We start from the raw sequence: 18,066 nt of genomic DNA, 5'->3' as shown, positions 1-18,066 counted from the left end.
ACGGATCTATTTCCGTCGTTGTATATAAAAAGGACCCACGTGGGCAAGATTAACCGGGATCTTTCGGCTTATCCGATATGCGTCTAATATTCACCAGTCAGTGATCTTCTCATGATTGGCTGTTGCCGTACAGAGTCAATCAATCTCAGTGGTGCGTTTTGAGGGTCTCAGCTGCAGCTGGAGGGTAACCTAATATAAACGCGACATTGATGGTTTGTCGCATTGATGGCATCATACTTCACCCCCTAAATGATACATCAATGGTGAAATGAATCACGTTTATATGTAACACTGTTTATATCGAACTGACAACATATATGCTACTATGAAACATATTGTACTGGCTTATGGTGCAGGGAGGTATCCAACCATACAAATTACCCCTGGATTTTGTTTAACAAGTATACCTACCAAACTATAGTTTGGCGGCTTCCTCCTTGAGGAACTCAACCTTGTTAGTCACAACCCCAACGTTCTCAAGCTCAACCTCAACCACATCGCCGTCCTTCATCCACAACTTAGGGGTACGGCCCATCCCGACACCGGATGGCGTTCCCGTCCAGATCAGGTCTCCTGGAAGTAGGGTGTGGCCCCTGCTGAGGAATGAGATAGTTTGCCTGACGTTGAAGATCTGATCCGCCGTGTTGCTCTCCTATATCTTGTGTTAGCCAATCTTTCCAAATTTGTAGGCACGCATTTTATCTTCTTACCTGAACGGTTTGCCCGTTTAACCTAGTGCTGATCTTCAAGGTTTGCGGGTCCTTGATGAGGTTGCTCGTCACGATACCCGGTCCGTACGGCGCCCAGCCGTCGAATCCCTTACCCAGCGACCACTGACCACCGCCACGGGCGACTTGCCAGTCACGGTGAGATACATCGTTACCGATGGCGTAGCCTAGCACGTAGTCGAGCGCATCCGCCTCCGATACATCCCTGGCCTCCTTGCCGATTATGACTACAAGCTCGCACTCATAATCTAGGCCTTCCTCCTCCTGCGCTATCGGGTGCACGGGAATGGGGTCCGTGGGCCCTGATAGAGAAGTGACAGGCTTGAACTGTCCGATATGTTTAGCATATCATATCCTAGGCCTTATGAAAGAGCGGACCGGTGTTACTTACGAATAGAACTGGGTATTTGGGCAACGGTAGACCGGCCTAAGAAGATATGTCAGTATGATGGAACCCGAATAGCGATGCCGAGAAAAGACCGACCTCCTTAGCGTGTAGCGCATAGTTGAGGCCTAGGCATCGGACTGTCTTCACGTCTTCTAGTGCGAGGGGTGCTAGTAGCAATCGGACGTCCGCAACCTGATCTGTGACTTCATGTTTGCCAAAGATATCCCCCTTGATGACTTTTGCTTTTTTCGTTTTGGCAATGTCTGTCACGCCCTCAGGTAAGATGGCGTCTCCATAGTATGTCTTGCCGTTTTTGGCGAGGAAACGGATTAGTCGCTATTGAGGTTAGTATGTTTCCGTATATGGGGCTACGTATGAGAATTGAGAATACATGAGAATTGAGGGGTTTGGCTTACATTAAAGGCCGGCATTGTTGAATCTGCTAAATGGCAATTGAGTTGAAACTGAGAAGAAAACTTGAAGATGAGCAATAACCAAAATGTATAAAAACAGGATATTCTAGATCCAGATCTATGTAATATATCGAGTACGTCGAGTCTATTATATGTCTTCACAGAAACAAGTGGAGTAGAAGGTAACTGGGGCTGATGAGGGACAGTAACAGAGATCGGGGTTTCGGATAACTTCGGACGGTACTGTTTTTAGCCTATCGTAATCGCTGAAGCAAGCACCGAGTACGGAGTTCGGGTTCCCCACCCAACGGCAGTTCGTTAGCCCCTTTTTCTGCTCCCCCCTTTTCAATCGTTATAAATACCCCACTATAAACTCCGACATTAATGATAGATCATTATTAATATATCACTAACCAGCCTCTCTTACTGCCCTCATCCGTTCCTTGTATGACGAAGGCTTTCTCAGCATTCGCACCCGGTCAGCCCAAAGTAATTTTCAACGTTCCATTGGCTTACAGAGATGCCTTTCCGGATGTTTACAGTATCTCGTACGTCGTGGAACGATAGGTTTTCGATAATGCTTAGGAATTTATATATTAGCTAGAAAGACGCGCGTCAGGCTCTGAATGAGCACCGATTCAAAATAACCTCATGTTCAAACATCTTTTCGCAAACTTAACCAAATCACTCCTTTCGAACTCTCAGACGACCCAGATCATCAGCTTCAAACCTAACCGTCATCTTGTCTGCTATCTTATCCAACTTCTCTCGTGTTTAAGGTCTTGGCATATCCAACTCATCTTCAGACCATCCCCCTAACTCACCCACTAATAGAGCCATGATAGAATACTTCAAGAGAACCGCTTTTGCGTGAATACAATTGACACGGAGAGAAGGGATAGCAGCCAGCAACACTTCTAATAAGGGCAATGTGATCCATCTCCAGCGCGCGTTTATATACGTCTCTTCAAAGAAAGCCTCGCCTTTGATGGTTGAAGTGCTATAATTGCCGCCTTTTCTGTTTTGAGGCTGATTAGTCATTGGGTGTCTGTGATGTCTGTGAAGACTTCTTCATATTTGAATGTTGGAGAAGCCCCTATCATGAGTAGGTAGGTGCTATTTGTTACCTGATATTACGTCCTCATGTATGCCTAATTATCGATAGGTAAGAATCGACTCATCAATATTATTCCCCCAGGCATTGGCACATGAACACGATACGCCGAATCGGAAAAAATAAGCTGTATAAGACTATACGTCGGGGGTGAAGTTGAAGTTGCTCACCAACGACTTTTATCATTCATCAAGTCTTCAAATGCGATAGCCAACCGGCGCATGTGACAATAACATTACTTACCTGAACATGTTTGCGACAGCTCTGAGCTACGTTGGTTATTCGACTACACGAGGGCACCAGATGTGCAATACGTTTACTCTATGGAAGCTCGACTAGATAGGTAGGTATATACAAAGGCAACTACCTAGGTAGTTGTTCTACTGCACTGGTGCGAAGAAACTGAAACGACCTTCAGGATCATACTTATTCTTCAATGCTTTGAGGCGATCCTGGCGCCATTGTTCGTAGCCGTACCAATTCTGCGGCGTCTCGTCCCCGTAGGCGTAATTTACGTACGTGTGCAACTCGTTGCTGCCGGTACCTTGATGGATAATCTCTCGAAGCCTGTTACCAAGCTCGGCCGCCTGGTCATCGAGTTCCTTCCCGGCGGGAGTGTAAGTGATAAGCGGGGCGGTCAGGATGTTGTCGCTTCGGAAGGCGAATGCTGCAGAGTCACCATCGATTGCCTGTACACCCTGGACAGGGTAGCCCTCGAACATGTAAATGGAGGAAGAGAAGGGCGAGTCTCCCGATACATTAGCTGCATAAGCTTCATATGCCAGCTTCTGAGCTGAGATGTTGTACTCCTTTATGTAAGCGGGGAAGCGGGGATGGGCGAGCCCAGCTTTTTGACACGGAGCGGAGTCGACGGCGATTTGGACCCACGCGGCGAGGTCCTTGTAGGTGCCCGAGTCGGCTTCGACCGAAATGGGCCCGATGTCGTGAAAGGGCTTTGTGTATGTTGGGTCGACGGATGTTACTCCTTCCTGGATGATGTAAAATAAGATGATAGGCTAGAAAATAAGGTAGATCAGCGGGACATCATCAACAGAACAGCAAAATGCTTCTTCATTTACCTTGTTTGGGTCAGCGGTAGGAATGTTAAGCCAGTATGACCAATTAATCAGATCGACGGGTATGTTAGAGAAGTGGTCATTAGCGGCTTGATAAAGAGCCTCGACATTGTCGCCGTCGAATATGAGGGTTTCAATTGCCCAATCGGTTTGAGATCTATCGTAGATCTTTGAGGTGAGAGAGGTAACGATGCCGAAGTTCTGGCCGGCGCCCTTCATGCCCCACCAGAGGTCCGAGTCTGCGTCAATTGTCTGCAGAGTACCGTCCGCTAACACAACGTTCATGGATACGAACTGATCTGTTACAAGGCCGTAATGTCCCTGAAGCCATCCATGGCCACCCCCAAGCCCGGGACCAAGTACACTCACACATTCACAGGTGCCCGTCACTGTGGCTAAGGTGAGCATCTAGCTTTATGAAAGACATCCGGATATAAGCACTAACCTGTTTCCTTCCCTGCGCTCCAAAGGGTATCGGTCACATTTTTGGATAATGTGCCACCCCCAACTGTCACTGTCTTATTATCTGGGGCAATGTTCACACTTGATAATTGGCCCAGATAGATCTCAATACCCCCATGCATGCGCCCTAGCGTGGTAATAGCGGCGTGAGCACCATTGAAAGCTAGGATGGGCAAGTTTGCCTTATTTGCATACTGGACCTGTAACGAGCGAGCCATTATGTCAGATCCGGGGTTGTAAGTGACTGAGCCTATGCCAAGACGGCAGCCGGCGCAAAGGGTACATGAGACATGAAGATAGGAATAGGATGAAGCCAAAAGCCGAACTTACAATTTTCACAACATCATCCTCTGTAGCAGGAACCACAGCAACGTTTACGATAGGCTCTGCTAAGGAGGACCATCTTGATGTCAGTGTACTGAACTCTGTCGAATTAGGAAAATAGACCTTGGCCTCCGGGGAAAGTGCGTCGATGAGGGCGTTCGCGTGTCCTTCAGACGCAGAGCTGCCGAGGGCGTAATCCAGACAGACAGACAATAGAGCCGTCACGGATACGAAGATACTGGTCCTTAGCCAGCGCATTTTGGCGGCGGATGGAGGTCTTTGCGCAATACTTGAGAGGCCAAAACACTGGTAAGAATGAGGTCTGCGATCTGAATATCACCTGAACCGATAGTGATATTGTTTTGATCGATGGATAACCCAATGGCTCGGTTTTTCTCTCTCTGCACCCCACTTCCATGGCATGGCCAACGTCGGAACGAACATGCTCCCGATGAAGCTCGTTCCTGGGCAACACCCCTTGTGAAGTGGCATAGTATCGGTCTCGATTCGATCCTTTTGGGCACATCGGTTCATAATCTTGGAAATAAATGGGCCATACCCCTGTCTTTCTCCATTTAATTAGCATTAGCCCCGCATCTAACCGTAGCTTTGGGACTAGAGCTCAGCCTAGGAGAAGACTAAGCCAGGATGAGCTTAGCGTTGTCCCATTATCGAGCCTCATCCGTGTACTTTTTGAACGGATTATAGACCTAAATGGCTAACTACAACCATAATAAATCAATTATCTTTATACTACCAGATTGCATATATAGTACATGTTGAATTTACCACATGTTCATTTCCCTATTTAATATCCTTCGCATTGTAAAACTCCAAGTAAGGGGGATCTGCCCTGACAGAACTGCTTTTGCATTTCCTAATTGTATCTTTAGCAAAATGATATATGATGCTGAATTTAATTGGTACTGGGGTTACACGAAGGTCCAAGATGCAGGATTGAGTTAAAGATCTCACGTACCTTTGGCTCTCATTCTAGGCGGATGTGTACTAGAGATAGGGTCCTTTCAGGGAAATTACGTCTAAATTCCTTGCTACCGTCCTAACAAATTTAGATCGCAGCCTGGCGTAGAACCAACTCGGCGTAGATCTAGGATTGTGAAAAACATGATATTGTATTAATTTACTGGCTGTTCTGTGTTCGATCTACCCGGCCTGATCTGCGGCAGCGGCCGCTGCCCATGTGGGCATGATCCGATTGTGGGCCCTCTACTCTTTCGGCGTATCGGTGACGATCCTCGGAACCTCATACACTCGTATCAAGGCTATCGGAGCGAGAAACCTCCAAGCAGATGTTATCTTGGTGTGGGTTGCTATAGTCTGCTCGCTCGAAGACATTGTGTTATCTCGACTCGGACTGGACCTCGTAGCTATTTTACAGCGCCCAGACGGCGCTGGCGCGTAATGTAGCAGCCGTTGCTCACGGTCTCGCCGACGATGGCATGGCTGATGTGCAACGTGCTACAAGGTCCCCTAGCGAACCGGATTATTAGATGAGGTGAGTCTTGTTCTAAAGCAAATGAGAGAGCGTACGTCTAGGCTCTATCATTGGGACGAAATTACTAATCTACCACGTAGAAAGGGTTAAGTCGACGATAAGATCTTCTAATACAGATAGACTTTGCCTTCGTCATCGGGATTTCTCTTGCTTCGATCCTCGCCGTTCCAAAATTGACAGATTAATCCGGATCCAAGAAGTGTGTAGTTGGACCTAGTCTCCTCAACTAAACCTCCTTGGTGCTGTTTTAGACCACTGTCAAGCTCGATATTCCAACATATTATCCGGGCACCGTCTACCGTCAATGCATCCACCGATGTATACCTGGTACTTATACCTATACTCATACTCTAGGGTTCCTCTTTATGAAGAAAGTGGCTTACCTCGTCCTCAGTGCTGGCATGTTTATTCTTGACAGTGCTATGCTAAGAATTATTGTCGTCATCGCGGCGGATTCCATCGTGCTCGACTACCTCTTCAAAGTCTGGTTGGAACCAGTGTTCTGCGATTGAATGAAGGTAAGTGAAACATAGCGGCCTTAATACCATCGGTGGGTGGCAGTGGTAATGGCGTATCTGCCAGTCGGAAGCGTTACTTGGGAGGACCTTCTGGCGTCAATTCTCTTTACCATGAGTAACGATAGTCTCGAACACGTAGGGTGCAGTATTTCATTGCAAGAGCTAAAGGCCTCAGGAGTGTCTGTAGATCCAGGGCATCCTTGAGAAGTTGAGTGACAAGTAAACGAGGAAAACATCAAAGACGAGCGACGTGCTGTGTAATATAAGAATGTCATCCTTGCATTGTAATGTCGAGGGGAGCAATTAGCCCGAGTTGATTTTCGGATGCCATATAAACCCCACTGGGAAGAGAGTAATTACTGTCCCATCTGTTGAAATTGTTAAAGTGGCGTGAATGGAATTATTCGAGAATCTCCGAACCCAGCCCGTCCGAGTCCCTCGCGTGGAACACCCAAACCACGCGATCTACGGTAACGCACCGGCTTATATACCTAACACAGCTTAGGAGTGGGGGTACCTAATCTTACAGTGCGATCCCCATACGGAATTTTGTACCATTGAGTTTGTCTCTGCGGGTTGACGCTCCATCGGAATTTGTATTGCTTACCATTACGTACCTTACAATGTGAGACTCCTTTTGGTTGGCCATAAGGTGAGTTTTCGCTCCTCTAAATATATACCTAGGTAGACACCCTAACTTTCAGTAAGGTGACTAAGCCACATCGTTAGAGTCGAATAGTGAGACTGTAAAAAGTACATGGATATGCGAGGCTTTTCAAAAGGCGACGACGAGGTTTGCGATGGTTCGTAAAATAGCCGTTGCCGGTTTGACTACCTACTACGTAGAGTTCGCTGGGTATTCATATATGTTGATATAGTATAATTAGATTCTTTTAATTGGTTACCGTTGTTCATGATAATCCACTCTTAAGACTCGTATTTTTCCAGCAAGTTGTCTTGCGAGCTCGACATCAAACTGCTTGACTGTTAGGTGGTGACATCGTCGTTGAATTCAACGAAAAAAATGTGTAGGAAATGGCTGTCTTGCAAAGACAGAAGAATACTGGCCACGCCGCAATTCATCATATATGTCATAAAGTTGATTCCGAACGAATCTGTTATCATGACATAAGAGAAGTCCGATGAGTTCGGCGTTCTGATGTCCGAGATTGAAAGGCGTGAGCCCCCACGATTATCACCAACCACGTCCGAGCGTAAGGTAAATAGCCGTGCGCGGGATGTACGTATGAAAATATGGCAACACGGTGACATTGTACGAAATTATTTATTCATTCCTTTATGTCAGGGTAATAATTATGAGTCTTCTATTTTGTTTCTCCCTTCAGTTATTCTGCAAGTTTGATCACATATTTGATTTTGCTTTTTTAATATCGTACCTATGTATGCACGCCCCTTTTCATAATATACTTACCTACCGATTTACCAGATACGTAAGCACGCAAAGATAAGATCATTCTATTCGAAGCGCATAATTGATCTATGATTGATCTAAGAATGTTCCAAAATTTCTTCCCAAAATGGTAATATGTTGGCATGAAGAAACACTGTTTCGACATGGTAATACCCCTAAATCCTGGATGGATTAGGAAAGCTTCAATCATTACTATGTTTAGACAAGCCCGGGCCATGCAAGCGACGCTTTGTGTTTGTTCGGTAGGTCAAATTTGCGTTGTCGATCATGGCCGCATTGGAAATGAAACACCCCAGCTCTCGAGCGGGACGAAGCTGACGGACCACACGTGGGGATGAGCTGACAGGTCGCATCGAGCCCCTTACGACTCCGGAGACGAGCAACCATTTCATTCGGTATTCAGCATTACGGCGTTCGTGGTGCAGATATGGGTATTACTCGAAACGGTCAGCATAATAACTTGGTAGTCGGGAAACCCGTAGATCTCTTCGACAAGAGAGAGCCACCCAAAATTTGATCTTTGAAAGGCAAGAGATGGACCCCCTCTCTTCGCTTGAGCGGGACATGCATGGTCCTACGGCGCCTATGCAGCACGGTGACGATATCTAAGACCGGATAAACCAGCATGCCTCAGACTCGCCTCATCCTTACATTCAGCATATCACACCTGAGCTTGCAACAATTAAATAAGGGGGCCAGGGCACCGTACATATGGTAGGACCCCAAATGTCGGATACGTACAGTCGACCCATCCCTGTACGATAACAAACAAAATAATTCATCAACCCTTGCCGCCCTCGTGCTCTCCCTGGCTGGAACCACGTAGATTCTCGAGAACGCCTGTCTTGGCCTTTTTTTGTTTTTCATTCTTCTTTTTCTTATCTGTTCTTTTTTCTTGTGTCGTCACGTCCCTTGATTTAGTGATTCCTTTTCGTTTTAACCTACTAGTTAAAAGGGGGGGAAACTCGAATGCGACCTTCAACAGGAAATTTTTCGTGCCGCTGCGGATCTCGGATCGGGTGTATGTAAATGCTCAACGACGAGTGAGGAGAGGGTACCTCGCTCTTTCGATAGTGGAAAGCGACGGGTGGTGCTCGGGGACGACGAGGGCGAGAGAGAGAGAAAGGGAGAGATTTGAGCCCCGATATGTCGGCCGCCTATGACCGGCTCACGATCTTGCGAAAGGACCTCGCGACGCCGACTGTCGACCGTATCGAAACCAACTTAGTGCCTCCCAACACCGAAGGCTTGAAGATCATCGTCTCGGGCGTGGTATTAGTCTTCCTCGCGGCGCTATGGACCTACTTGCGATTCTGGAGCCTCCGGCAGAACGGCCGAGCGTGTCTTCTCGAGGATTGGTTTAATGTCGGAGCGGTGGCTTTGTTTTTTAGCCTCGTGGCTACGGATTTCGTTATGGTACTCGTAGGTGGTATGGGCCACCACGTTAGCGAACTGCAGGAATGGCATATAGTCCGACTCTTAAAGGTTAGTAAGCCTTGCGAGAGGATATACGGCGACGCGCCTAATCCCAGTTTCTATGAATATGAGGATCAAAATGTTAACGGGAGCCGATGGATATAGGCTATGTACGCTCGCCAATTCCTATACGCGGCGTCTTTAGGTCTCATCAAGATCAGTGTTATCCTCATGTTTATGCGGACTTTCTTCGGTACCCATTTCATGCTGGCTGCTAAGGCTACGATGGCTTTAACTATCGCCTGGATGTTATTGATCGTGCTCGTCAACCTGTTGATGTGTCACCCGATCAACACATACTGGGACCTTCAAACGCCTGGTGGGTTTTGCGGGGATCAAAGGGCAGCCTTCGCTTCTGTGGGAATAGTGGACATCACAAACCAGTTGATGATACTGATGCTGCCCCTGCCTATGATCTGGAAGCTTGGGGTGGAAATCCGGTATCGAGTTGTCACCGTCTGTATATTCACGATTGGCATTCTGTAAGAAGAATTCTATCCTGATGACTGGATATCTCGACTAATCATTCCTTGCCAAATGTAGCACACTAGTATTCGGCGCCATTAATTTATGCATGATCCTACAGATCGACTACAACGACGTATCGTACACAGCAGTCCAGACAATGCTTTACGGAGCCAGCGAAATCGGCGTTGCCATCATCGTATCCAACTCCCCGCTCCTCCGTCCCGTTTTCGACCGGGTGCTCCCGGCCTGTCGATCCGAGGCTTCGAGCTGGCGAGAGAAGGGCAACGACATGGTTATGGCGAGGAAGCGCAAGAGCACCAAATCCAGCGGGTTCACTCAGATGGTGGGCGAATCGCAGGAGGATCTCGAGTTGGGCAATATGGGAGCTCACAGAGCCCGGCGAAACACGCATATCACGGTTGGCAAACGGCCGCCGTCCCGCGACGACGATGACGACTGTTCCGTACACAGGATAGTGGTGACGAGTGAGACTATCGTCAGAAGAGATAAGGGGGAACTCTGATTCTAAAAAGATTTCTTTTCATTGGGTCCTAGCGCGGTCTAGAAAAAAGAATAGGGAGTAAAACCGGGCGGCGAGGCTGGTAGACTTTATCCATACGTTTACAACGAGGTCTTTAGAGCTGACGTTCGGACCATTTTCTCGCAGACGGCTGTTTAAATTCTAGGCGGCGCCCGATTTGCGTGAGATTTTAAATTCCCTACAATTGTTTCCGGTCATTGCATGACATAAGCATACCTAGTCTCCAGCAGTTTCTACATGTTCTAAACTAGGTACTATAAACTAAATCAACATACGGACGGGTTGAACAGTGCCTGCTAAATACCACCAGCTCAAACGGTCGGGGAGCTAGACGGGTGTTCCGGGGAGATCGTACGATAAGAGCAAATCGAGTTCAAATGAAAATCGTGAGTACAATACCTAGCCAAGTTTCTTCTATAATAGAACTAGATAGGAAGATAGATAAATGTTGGAACGCCAAATCACCCATTTTTGGACCCGTCTCGATAGCAATCTAGTGGCATATCGAAATATTCATAGCTGAGATAGTCCTCCTTTGCTTGAACCCCATCAAATAAGACGTAAAAAAAGGATGTTGTATCGCAATGATATAGATGGGTAATTAACGATTGAGACATCATCACATCAGCTGAGCGTAATTTCAAACGCTTGCTCTCCTCTCCAGCGTGAGGTTTTCTTCAGACAGCCGTTTACACCGAGTCTTGAGGTCAGCACTCCTATTTGACTGGCAGTGATTATAGAGAGCATTGGTTGATGGCGCCTCGGGGAAGACTTTCCTTATGATTGATGGTAGCCTTCCCAGAGGCCACCGAGTCTTCATTGCTTGCTTAATCATCTTCGTGGTAATCTGGGAAATAAATTTGAGCTCCTTTTCTGTTTTGAATCCGGGGAGATCTTCCAAAGCCTCGCAAAATGTGCTCCAGCCAGTGATCATACAAAGCGGTAAGTGGCTTGAAGCATCCCCAGGACGCAAAGTCAATCCGACTGTCAAAACACCTAGGTCCGCTCCGTACTTGAAGAAGTCATCCAGTGTTTTAAGATAAGGACCAGGAGCAGTAACTATTGACGGGTATTTAATACCGAAACGAACAAAGTCAGTCCAGGCTGAAGTGAAAGGTGTAGGGTGCGCATTCGGATCGGCGCCGTGATGGAGTAAGAGTGAATAAATACCATTCTCGAGCGCAAATTCGAGGTAACCAGAGAGGCCCAAACCAAAGGTTTCGCAGTGGCGATCAATCATGCTTTCTACTCGGCGTCGAGGACCGAAATGTCCGCAAATACCACAGTTCATCAAATAATCTGACCAAGCAGATGACGGTATCAAATGTTGTTGACACATTGCAGGCGCGTATGGGAAAGAAAGGTATGTAAAAGGGCGGCCCGCCCAAGGGTCTGGCCCAATGTCTATCCTGACTGTATGACTGCAAGCTGGGACACATTGGGTTTCATTCGGATCGTAACCATTTCGGAGAAGTAGGTGCAGGAAATTTCATCCATTTCTGATCCCTTTGCCTCGAAAATGAGCTTCGTGGTGGAGGGGAACACATCAATAATAACCATAATGCTGGTGGGTTCATTCCCTGGAAGTATCCTATGTTGTTAGAAAGCTTCATAGCAGCATAGTCAACTGCCTGCACCTCAAGCAAGCATTGTTTAAATTGTGAACGTTGCCCAAAACCACGAAGCAGTCCAACGGGCGTCAACAATACGTTTTCTTGGGATTCGTTCTCGGGGTATATTACTGACGTCGATATGTGCTCGAGACAATCGATTAGTTTGAAGACTTCTTCATCTCCCACTCCACGGCTTCTCATGACTTCCGCTACCTGAAGCGCTTCAGCAAATGTGGGCAAAGGTCTGAAAAATGAATTATGTTCGAGAGTCGATTCGTACAATTGCCCCAGGTCCGACATGTTTTTTTTAAGACATGCCACCCAAGCCTTTAGTATCGAGAGCTGTCCATTAAACCCTTCAACATTTCTATCCTGAATGTACTGAATCATTTCGGGGGGTTTTAAATAATCCGACGCAGTCCGGTGAATGAATTCGAGCTTACTGCCACATATCTCTAGTATGCAGCAGCATTTTGCATTTAATCGGCGGGATGCTTGGCCGCGGAGGGATTGGACTTCGGTAGGGGTCAGAGTTGTCCGCGGCATATTGATCGCGTAATCCGGGTCAGAGTACTCGTGCTCATGCAGCAGAGCCACTACCCATAGTAATTGAGATCCCCCCAAAATCCTGCGCAACCAACTGCATTTGCAACAAGTTCGCCGATTTGCTGTGATACACCTGATCTATCGAATCAACATGGACCTATAGAATGCCTCCAAGGTGGTTGGCCAGCGAGGATGTCCCTCCAAACGACTTCGGGCGTAATTTATGATATCTTCCCTAGTAAACTCGTGAACCTGAAGGACGGATGACTTCTCAGCGCCAAATTGGTCCTGGAATTCATTCAAGGGTCGACTCGCGACACACAACTTCATCCTCGAGCATTTGGCGATCTCTGATAAAGTCTGGGAGATTTCCATGTAGTCTCCATCAAATTCGTCCAGTCCATCGATGAAGAAACAGAATTTCACTGTCGACTTGCCATTCGTCTCAATGGCTTGGAAGCAATTAACCAGCTCCTTGAGCTTCCAATCTTTCTTGGTGAGATGGGGTAAACTGCTCTCCCACCGGGATGGGCATGATTCTGCCATCAGTTCCGGGCACTGCCTAAATATTTCGTAGAGGAGAGATTGGAATAACCCTTCCATGGATTTCTGCATAGAAATGCCCTGAAGCCAGAAAAAATGGCTCGCGACAACAACTCTTTCTGTTGCTGCCCATTGCTTTGCTGCTTCCATTGTCTTTGCGTGGCCAGCCAGATATTTCATCAAAGTTGATTTCCCGCTACCCGGTTTGCCTGTTATCCAAAAGACACCGCCTGATTCGCGGAGCCACCTGATGAAGCCATTGTCGTTCGTCGCCTCTTGATTAGATGACTCGAATATCCAGCTAAAAGTCCGAGCATAAGCTTTAGAGATGCTCTCGTGTCTCACACTCCTAGAGCTATAATCTAGGCTACTTAAAAACACTTGCTCTCTAATAATGTCGCGATTTATTAGAGATAAATGTGATACCTTGTTCGTCAGTTCGTTGGGTTCGGTGGATGAAAACGTGAAGCTAGACTTGGATATCCTTAGTCCGCTGATTTGCAATTTCACTGCTCGAAGGTCGGATGAAATTTCCTTCAGCTTGTCTAGTTGTTGAATTTGCAACGCTGTGTTCTGCTTCTCAAGATCCCGCAGATGTTGATTCATATTTAGGAGCCATTCGCTAGACTTCTATAAGTTTTCCCCTTGATACAGGAAGGATCAATTTCTTAACTTACTTTGATATTGCGCATATATGTAGCGTCATCATTGACTGTCGGTCCCTAAGCTGACTTGTCAACCTTTCGATTTCTTGCTCCCCCTTCCAAGCAAGTTTGAGCGCAGCTCGGAAGCTCTTCCAAGCGCGATGGTCTCCGTTAACCTTTACGCCATTCAAGACCGTCAGAAGGCGAGTACAATCGGCGCTGCAAGAGTCGGCAATGCTTCTAAGGGCGAGTTCGTTAGCTGACAGTCGTGTACTCCCTTGGGTAGCGGTAAATCCATCACTAAAGCTAGATAGCTGCTGATATATATCTTCCAATGCTATTGTAGAATCTGACGCCCCTGCGGAAGATTTATAAACTTCGACACTTGATGACAACACTTTGGTAGTAAATTCGATGAACTGAAGAACATTTCCTGCTAATGACAAGGCCGACAGAGGCTCCATACTGCCTTCGTTTTACCTGAGAGTACTGATATGATAGTTCCTTTAGAAAAGAGAAGAAATGTGAAGAGGAACTATAGAAAATATAGCTGATGCGTCGGGAAGTTCATTTCTACCTAGTAATATCTGGCATCACCACTGCCTCACTAGGCATACAGATGGCCTTCGCCTGGTGAGGCTATGTCAGGAAGACATAGAGGTTGCTTTGAGCTGCATGATCACGAATCAGGACGTTGACGTCGCACACGGAAGAGACAAGAGGGAGTCGGCGTCCAATTATACGCTGTTCTGCGTAGTCCCTATCGGCAAAGAGGCCCATCATTGGAGGTTACAATTTTTCATTGAGGATGGGGGCACAAATTAATATGTAATAAGTGTCATATTAATTGATGTTGTAGTCCAATTAGACGATAGCCGTATTATATGCAATTAAGTATACACTTCGCATTAGAAAATATTCGTTATATCTTCAACCAGTATCGACTTAGACGGGACGTTCCCACGTCACTATTTCGTAGTCTTGTCATGATTACAGAATATTTTACCCGCAAAACATCTTTAGTAATAAAGTTCGTCGCATGCACTGGGATAGATTGCTCTATTAGATACCCCGAATGATGAATTTCTACTTATACAGTACTTTCATACTTATTACTTGCATAAATTAGAATGGGTTGTAGTTATGTACCAAACGGAAGGCGGTGAAAATGCATTAGCGGTAGAACCCCCACTGGCGCAAAAAAAATAATTTGGAGCTGCATTTAGTTTTCAAATGCTTCCAAACTTTTTGACACCAAAATTCTTTTTCCACGGCGCAAAACTTTACAATTGGCGCAAATGGCTTCGACAAAGCCCAGTTTAAAGCGCAAAGCTTCCTTAGTTGAAGCTGACCAAAAAGACCAATCATTATCCGACGATGACTTTGGAGATGGTCTCCTTGAGGGTGTGCTAGAAGACGAATCAGATGAAGAATCCGAGCCAGAAGACGATGACGACGTTAACGAAGATACCCTTGGTGCTGATGACGACGAATTAGACAGCGACGATATACTAACGGATGATGAAGACCTAGAACGAAAACAATCAACGAATGGAGCTGAATCGGACCAAGAAGATGTTGGTCCTCATTATAGAATCGAGACCGACGCCAACGGGGGAACCCGGTATGTCTACGACGATGTCGACCCCGTATACGATTCAGACGATACAGACGCACAAGAACCCGCAAATACGATCGGCAACATACCCCTCTCATTCTACGATTCATATCCTCACATCGGGTATGACATAAACGGGAAGAAGATCATGCGTCCCGCTACTGGCGAAGCCCTAGATGCCCTACTAGACAGTATAGAGGTTCCCAAAGGATGGACTGGCCTCACCGATCCCGCCACCGGCAAGCCCCTGAATCTAAGCCAGGACGAGCTAGAATTGCTACGACGGGTCCAGATGAACGAAGTTCCCGAGGAGGGATACGACCCATATCCCGTAAGTTTCACTGTTTAATCCATTGCCTTCTTTTTATCTAATGTTCCTATAGGATACCGTGGAATGGTTTACAAGTTTTGAGGAGACAATGCCATTGAGCGCAGCTCCGGAACCGAAACGACGCTTCTTGCCCTCAAAGCATGAAGCTAAACGAATTATGAAGCTAGTCAAGGCGATCCGGGAAGGTCGAATTTTGCCGTACAAGCCTCCAGAGGAAAAGCAGAGAGAGGAAGAGGAAGAAGAAGAAATTCATTACGATTTATGGGCCGACGAGACACCTCGGCCACCTAATGTAATGCATATTCCAGCTCCCAAACTCGCTCCTCCTGGCTATGATCTCAGTTACAATCCGCCTCCGGAGTACCTCCCTACAGAGGACGAAAAGAAGGCTTGGGAAGAGACGGAGCCGGAGGAACGAGAAAAGGAATACATGCCCCAAAAATACGACTCATTACGGAGAACTCCAGCATATGATCAGTTTGTCAAGGAACGATTCGAAAGGTGTCTTGATCTCTATCTTGCACCTCGAATACGGAAGAACAGATTAAATATTGATCCAACTTCATTGCTTCCTAAATTGCCACGACCCGAGGAGTTACGGCCATTCCCAACAGTCGCATCGATAGAATTTACCGGTCACGAGGGCAGAGTACGCTCTGTTGCTGTTGATCCATCGGGGCAGTGGCTAGCCAGTGGCGGTGACGATGGCACCGTTAGAGTCTGGGGCCTCACAGATGGCAAGCAGCAATGGCAAGTCAAACTTAGTAGTGAGGACCCGGTAGACGTAGTACGATGGCGACCAGGCCAAGACACGTCAATCCTTTCGGCAGCTGTGGGCGAGGATATTTTCTTTATGATCCCATCTTTCGGAAATCCGGAACTAGAACAAGCTAGTCGCGATATATTGGATGCAGGATTCGGGTATGCGACCAACGGCAAGCAGCTTACGACGGCCAATGGAGCAGCACGAAAAGACCCCCCTGCGAAATGGGCTCGCCCTGGAGCTCGATTAGAAGAAGAGGGAGTACTGTTGAAAGCAACAGTTCGATCGCCAGTGAAAACTATCAACTGGCACCGACGAGGAGATTTCCTCTGCACCGTATCTCCGAGCGGACAGAGGAGCTCTGTGGCTATTCACACGCTGTCTAAGCATCTGACTCAGATTCCCTTCCGGAAACTACCCGGGTTGGCGCAGGCGGCGTCATTCCATCCTTCGCGTCCCATGTTCTTCGTAGCCACCCAACGATCAATACGCTGTTACGATCTCCAAAAGCAAGAGCTGGTCAAAACAATTCAACCCGGAGCCCGCTGGATTTCTTCGTTCGACGTACACCCCGGCGGTGATAACTTGGTGGTTGGATCGTATGATCGTCGTTTGCTTTGGCACGACCTTGAGATGTCAAATCGGCCATACAAGACCATGCGATTCCATCCTCAAGCGATCAGGGCAGTAAGATTCCACCGGTCTTACCCATTATTCGCGGACTGCAGTGATGACGGAACTTTGCAAATATTCCACAGCAAAGTTGTGAGCGACCTCATGGAAGGGCCGACCATCGTTCCCGTCAAGATGCTCAAGGGGCACAAGGTAGTCAACAAACTTGGTGTGACGGATGTCGACTGGCACCCCCAGCATCCTTGGTGTGTAAGTGCCGGTGCAGATGGAACTTGTAGACTATGGACATAAGCCCGGCTTTGTAGGAAATAACAGGTGGGTGCCTAGTGATATCCTGGTAGGGTTGGCAGGGTGGTTCACTAAGCCTAGGACGTTATAGAGAGCCATATAGCGACGGCGTTTTTAGAGAAAATGTACCTCTTATCACCCGGGATCCTTGTACGTTCTTCCAAGGTTCTTAGGGTGGGTTTTACATACAATCACGGCCTTGTTTCATCCAATCGAGATACAGCCTGTTGGTCTTCGACCCACCGTTTCATCATTTGTTTTACTATGGCACCCAATCAACTAGTACAGTGATTTCCTGCCCTACCATTCGCCGTGAATCACCTGCAAATCATTCCTCGACATCGTGAATGGCTAGTTCTAGGGTATTGGCGCACATATATGCAGTACACAGGTCCAGGACTAACACCGCTAACACACAGACAAGGCATCATGCATCCGCTCGTTACTGCCCGATGGCTCTTCCCCCCTTTTTATATCGCTCTGCCTAAGATATTGCCATTCCTTGCTTCTATTTCTCTTCTAGAACGAGTCCTCTTTCCGTCCATTCGTATAATCCACAAGATCAATACCAGGGGCCTCGAAAAACAGTATGGATTCTGATTCTAGCTATGAGAACCAATGTTGGATGTCG

General features: G+C 47.1%; 7 protein-coding genes across 7 annotated transcripts; 2 read left to right on the top strand and 5 right to left on the bottom strand.

The window, feature by feature from the left end:
- Positions 1-278: 278 nt before the first annotated feature.
- F4807DRAFT_428377 (uncharacterized protein) lies at positions 279-1,830 on the bottom strand. The gene is made up of 5 exons (XM_047998259.1): positions 1,533-1,830; positions 1,213-1,452; positions 1,120-1,155; positions 711-1,055; positions 279-652 (listed from the first exon to the last, which is right to left on the bottom strand). Exons 1-5 carry the CDS (start codon positions 1,545-1,547, stop codon positions 416-418), a joined length of 873 nt encoding a protein of 290 aa, XP_047853514.1. The 5' UTR covers positions 1,548-1,830; the 3' UTR covers positions 279-415.
- Positions 1,831-2,205: 375 nt separating this feature from the next.
- On the bottom strand, positions 2,206-2,647 carry F4807DRAFT_106367 (uncharacterized protein). Its single transcript, XM_047992702.1, has one exon. It carries the CDS (start codon positions 2,568-2,570, stop codon positions 2,304-2,306), a length of 267 nt encoding a protein of 88 aa, XP_047853513.1. The 5' UTR covers positions 2,571-2,647; the 3' UTR covers positions 2,206-2,303.
- Position 2,648: 1 nt separating this feature from the next.
- On the bottom strand, positions 2,649-4,985 carry F4807DRAFT_106366 (putative FAD-dependent oxygenase). The gene is made up of 4 exons (XM_047992701.1): positions 4,512-4,985; positions 4,165-4,381; positions 3,723-4,108; positions 2,649-3,659 (listed from the first exon to the last, which is right to left on the bottom strand). Exons 1-4 carry the CDS (start codon positions 4,761-4,763, stop codon positions 3,024-3,026), a joined length of 1,491 nt encoding a protein of 496 aa, XP_047853512.1. The 5' UTR covers positions 4,764-4,985; the 3' UTR covers positions 2,649-3,023.
- Positions 4,986-8,978: 3,993 nt separating this feature from the next.
- On the top strand, positions 8,979-10,767 carry F4807DRAFT_106295 (uncharacterized protein). Its single transcript, XM_047992697.1, has 3 exons — positions 8,979-9,456; positions 9,553-9,929; positions 9,991-10,767. Exons 1-3 carry the CDS (start codon positions 9,118-9,120, stop codon positions 10,436-10,438), a joined length of 1,164 nt encoding a protein of 387 aa, XP_047853511.1. The 5' UTR covers positions 8,979-9,117; the 3' UTR covers positions 10,439-10,767.
- F4807DRAFT_106296 (uncharacterized protein) lies at positions 10,768-12,274 on the bottom strand. The gene has a single exon (XM_047992698.1). The coding sequence runs from the start codon at positions 11,793-11,795 to the stop codon at positions 11,097-11,099; it is 699 nt and encodes a 232-aa protein (XP_047853510.1). The 5' UTR covers positions 11,796-12,274; the 3' UTR covers positions 10,768-11,096.
- Positions 12,275-14,629, bottom strand: F4807DRAFT_106299 (uncharacterized protein). The gene is made up of 2 exons (XM_047992699.1): positions 13,836-14,629; positions 12,275-13,780 (listed from the first exon to the last, which is right to left on the bottom strand). Exons 1-2 carry the CDS (start codon positions 14,264-14,266, stop codon positions 12,754-12,756), a joined length of 1,458 nt encoding a protein of 485 aa, XP_047853509.1. The 5' UTR covers positions 14,267-14,629; the 3' UTR covers positions 12,275-12,753.
- Positions 14,630-15,034: 405 nt separating this feature from the next.
- Positions 15,035-17,726, top strand: F4807DRAFT_106211 (ribosome biogenesis protein erb1). The gene is made up of 2 exons (XM_047992696.1): positions 15,035-15,751; positions 15,804-17,726. Exons 1-2 carry the CDS (start codon positions 15,101-15,103, stop codon positions 17,436-17,438), a joined length of 2,286 nt encoding a protein of 761 aa, XP_047853508.1. The 5' UTR covers positions 15,035-15,100; the 3' UTR covers positions 17,439-17,726.
- Positions 17,727-18,066: the final 340 nt, after the last annotated feature.

The sequence above is a fragment of the Annulohypoxylon truncatum genome, assembly GCF_022578515.1.
Source record: "Annulohypoxylon truncatum strain CBS 140777 unplaced genomic scaffold F4807scaffold_19, whole genome shotgun sequence".
In the NCBI taxonomy this organism is placed as follows: domain Eukaryota; kingdom Fungi; phylum Ascomycota; class Sordariomycetes; order Xylariales; family Hypoxylaceae; genus Annulohypoxylon; species Annulohypoxylon truncatum.
The sequence above is the reverse complement of the archived record's forward strand: the minus strand, read 5'-3'. Positions and strand labels throughout refer to the sequence as shown.

Coding starts and splice junctions, on each gene's coding strand:
- F4807DRAFT_428377 (XM_047998259.1), bottom strand. Junction 1,156..1,212: donor ATGCGCTACACGCTAAGGAG/GTCGGTCTTTTC, acceptor ATATCTTCTTAG/GCCGGTCTACCGTTGCCCAA. Junction 653..710: donor TAAACGGGCAAACCGTTCAG/GTAAGAAGATAA, acceptor CACAAGATATAG/GAGAGCAACACGGCGGATCA.
- F4807DRAFT_106367 (XM_047992702.1), bottom strand. CDS start 2,570: ATGACTAATCAGCCTCAAAACAGAAAAGGCGGCAATTATAGCACTTCA.
- F4807DRAFT_106366 (XM_047992701.1), bottom strand. CDS start 4,763: ATGCGCTGGCTAAGGACCAGTATCTTCGTATCCGTGACGGCTCTATTG. Junction 4,382..4,511: donor AGGATGATGTTGTGAAAATT/GTAAGTTCGGCT, acceptor CGCTCGTTACAG/GTCCAGTATGCAAATAAGGC. Junction 3,660..3,722: donor CTACCGCTGACCCAAACAAG/GTAAATGAAGAA, acceptor CTTATTTTCTAG/CCTATCATCTTATTTTACAT.
- F4807DRAFT_106295 (XM_047992697.1), top strand. CDS start 9,118: ATGTCGGCCGCCTATGACCGGCTCACGATCTTGCGAAAGGACCTCGCG. Junction 9,457..9,552: donor ATATAGTCCGACTCTTAAAG/GTTAGTAAGCCT, acceptor CGATGGATATAG/GCTATGTACGCTCGCCAATT. Junction 9,930..9,990: donor ATATTCACGATTGGCATTCT/GTAAGAAGAATT, acceptor TGCCAAATGTAG/CACACTAGTATTCGGCGCCA.
- F4807DRAFT_106296 (XM_047992698.1), bottom strand. CDS start 11,795: ATGTGTCAACAACATTTGATACCGTCATCTGCTTGGTCAGATTATTTG.
- F4807DRAFT_106299 (XM_047992699.1), bottom strand. CDS start 14,266: ATGGAGCCTCTGTCGGCCTTGTCATTAGCAGGAAATGTTCTTCAGTTC. Junction 13,781..13,835: donor CATATATGCGCAATATCAAA/GTAAGTTAAGAA, acceptor ATAGAAGTCTAG/CGAATGGCTCCTAAATATGA.
- F4807DRAFT_106211 (XM_047992696.1), top strand. CDS start 15,101: ATGGCTTCGACAAAGCCCAGTTTAAAGCGCAAAGCTTCCTTAGTTGAA. Junction 15,752..15,803: donor AGGGATACGACCCATATCCC/GTAAGTTTCACT, acceptor ATGTTCCTATAG/GATACCGTGGAATGGTTTAC.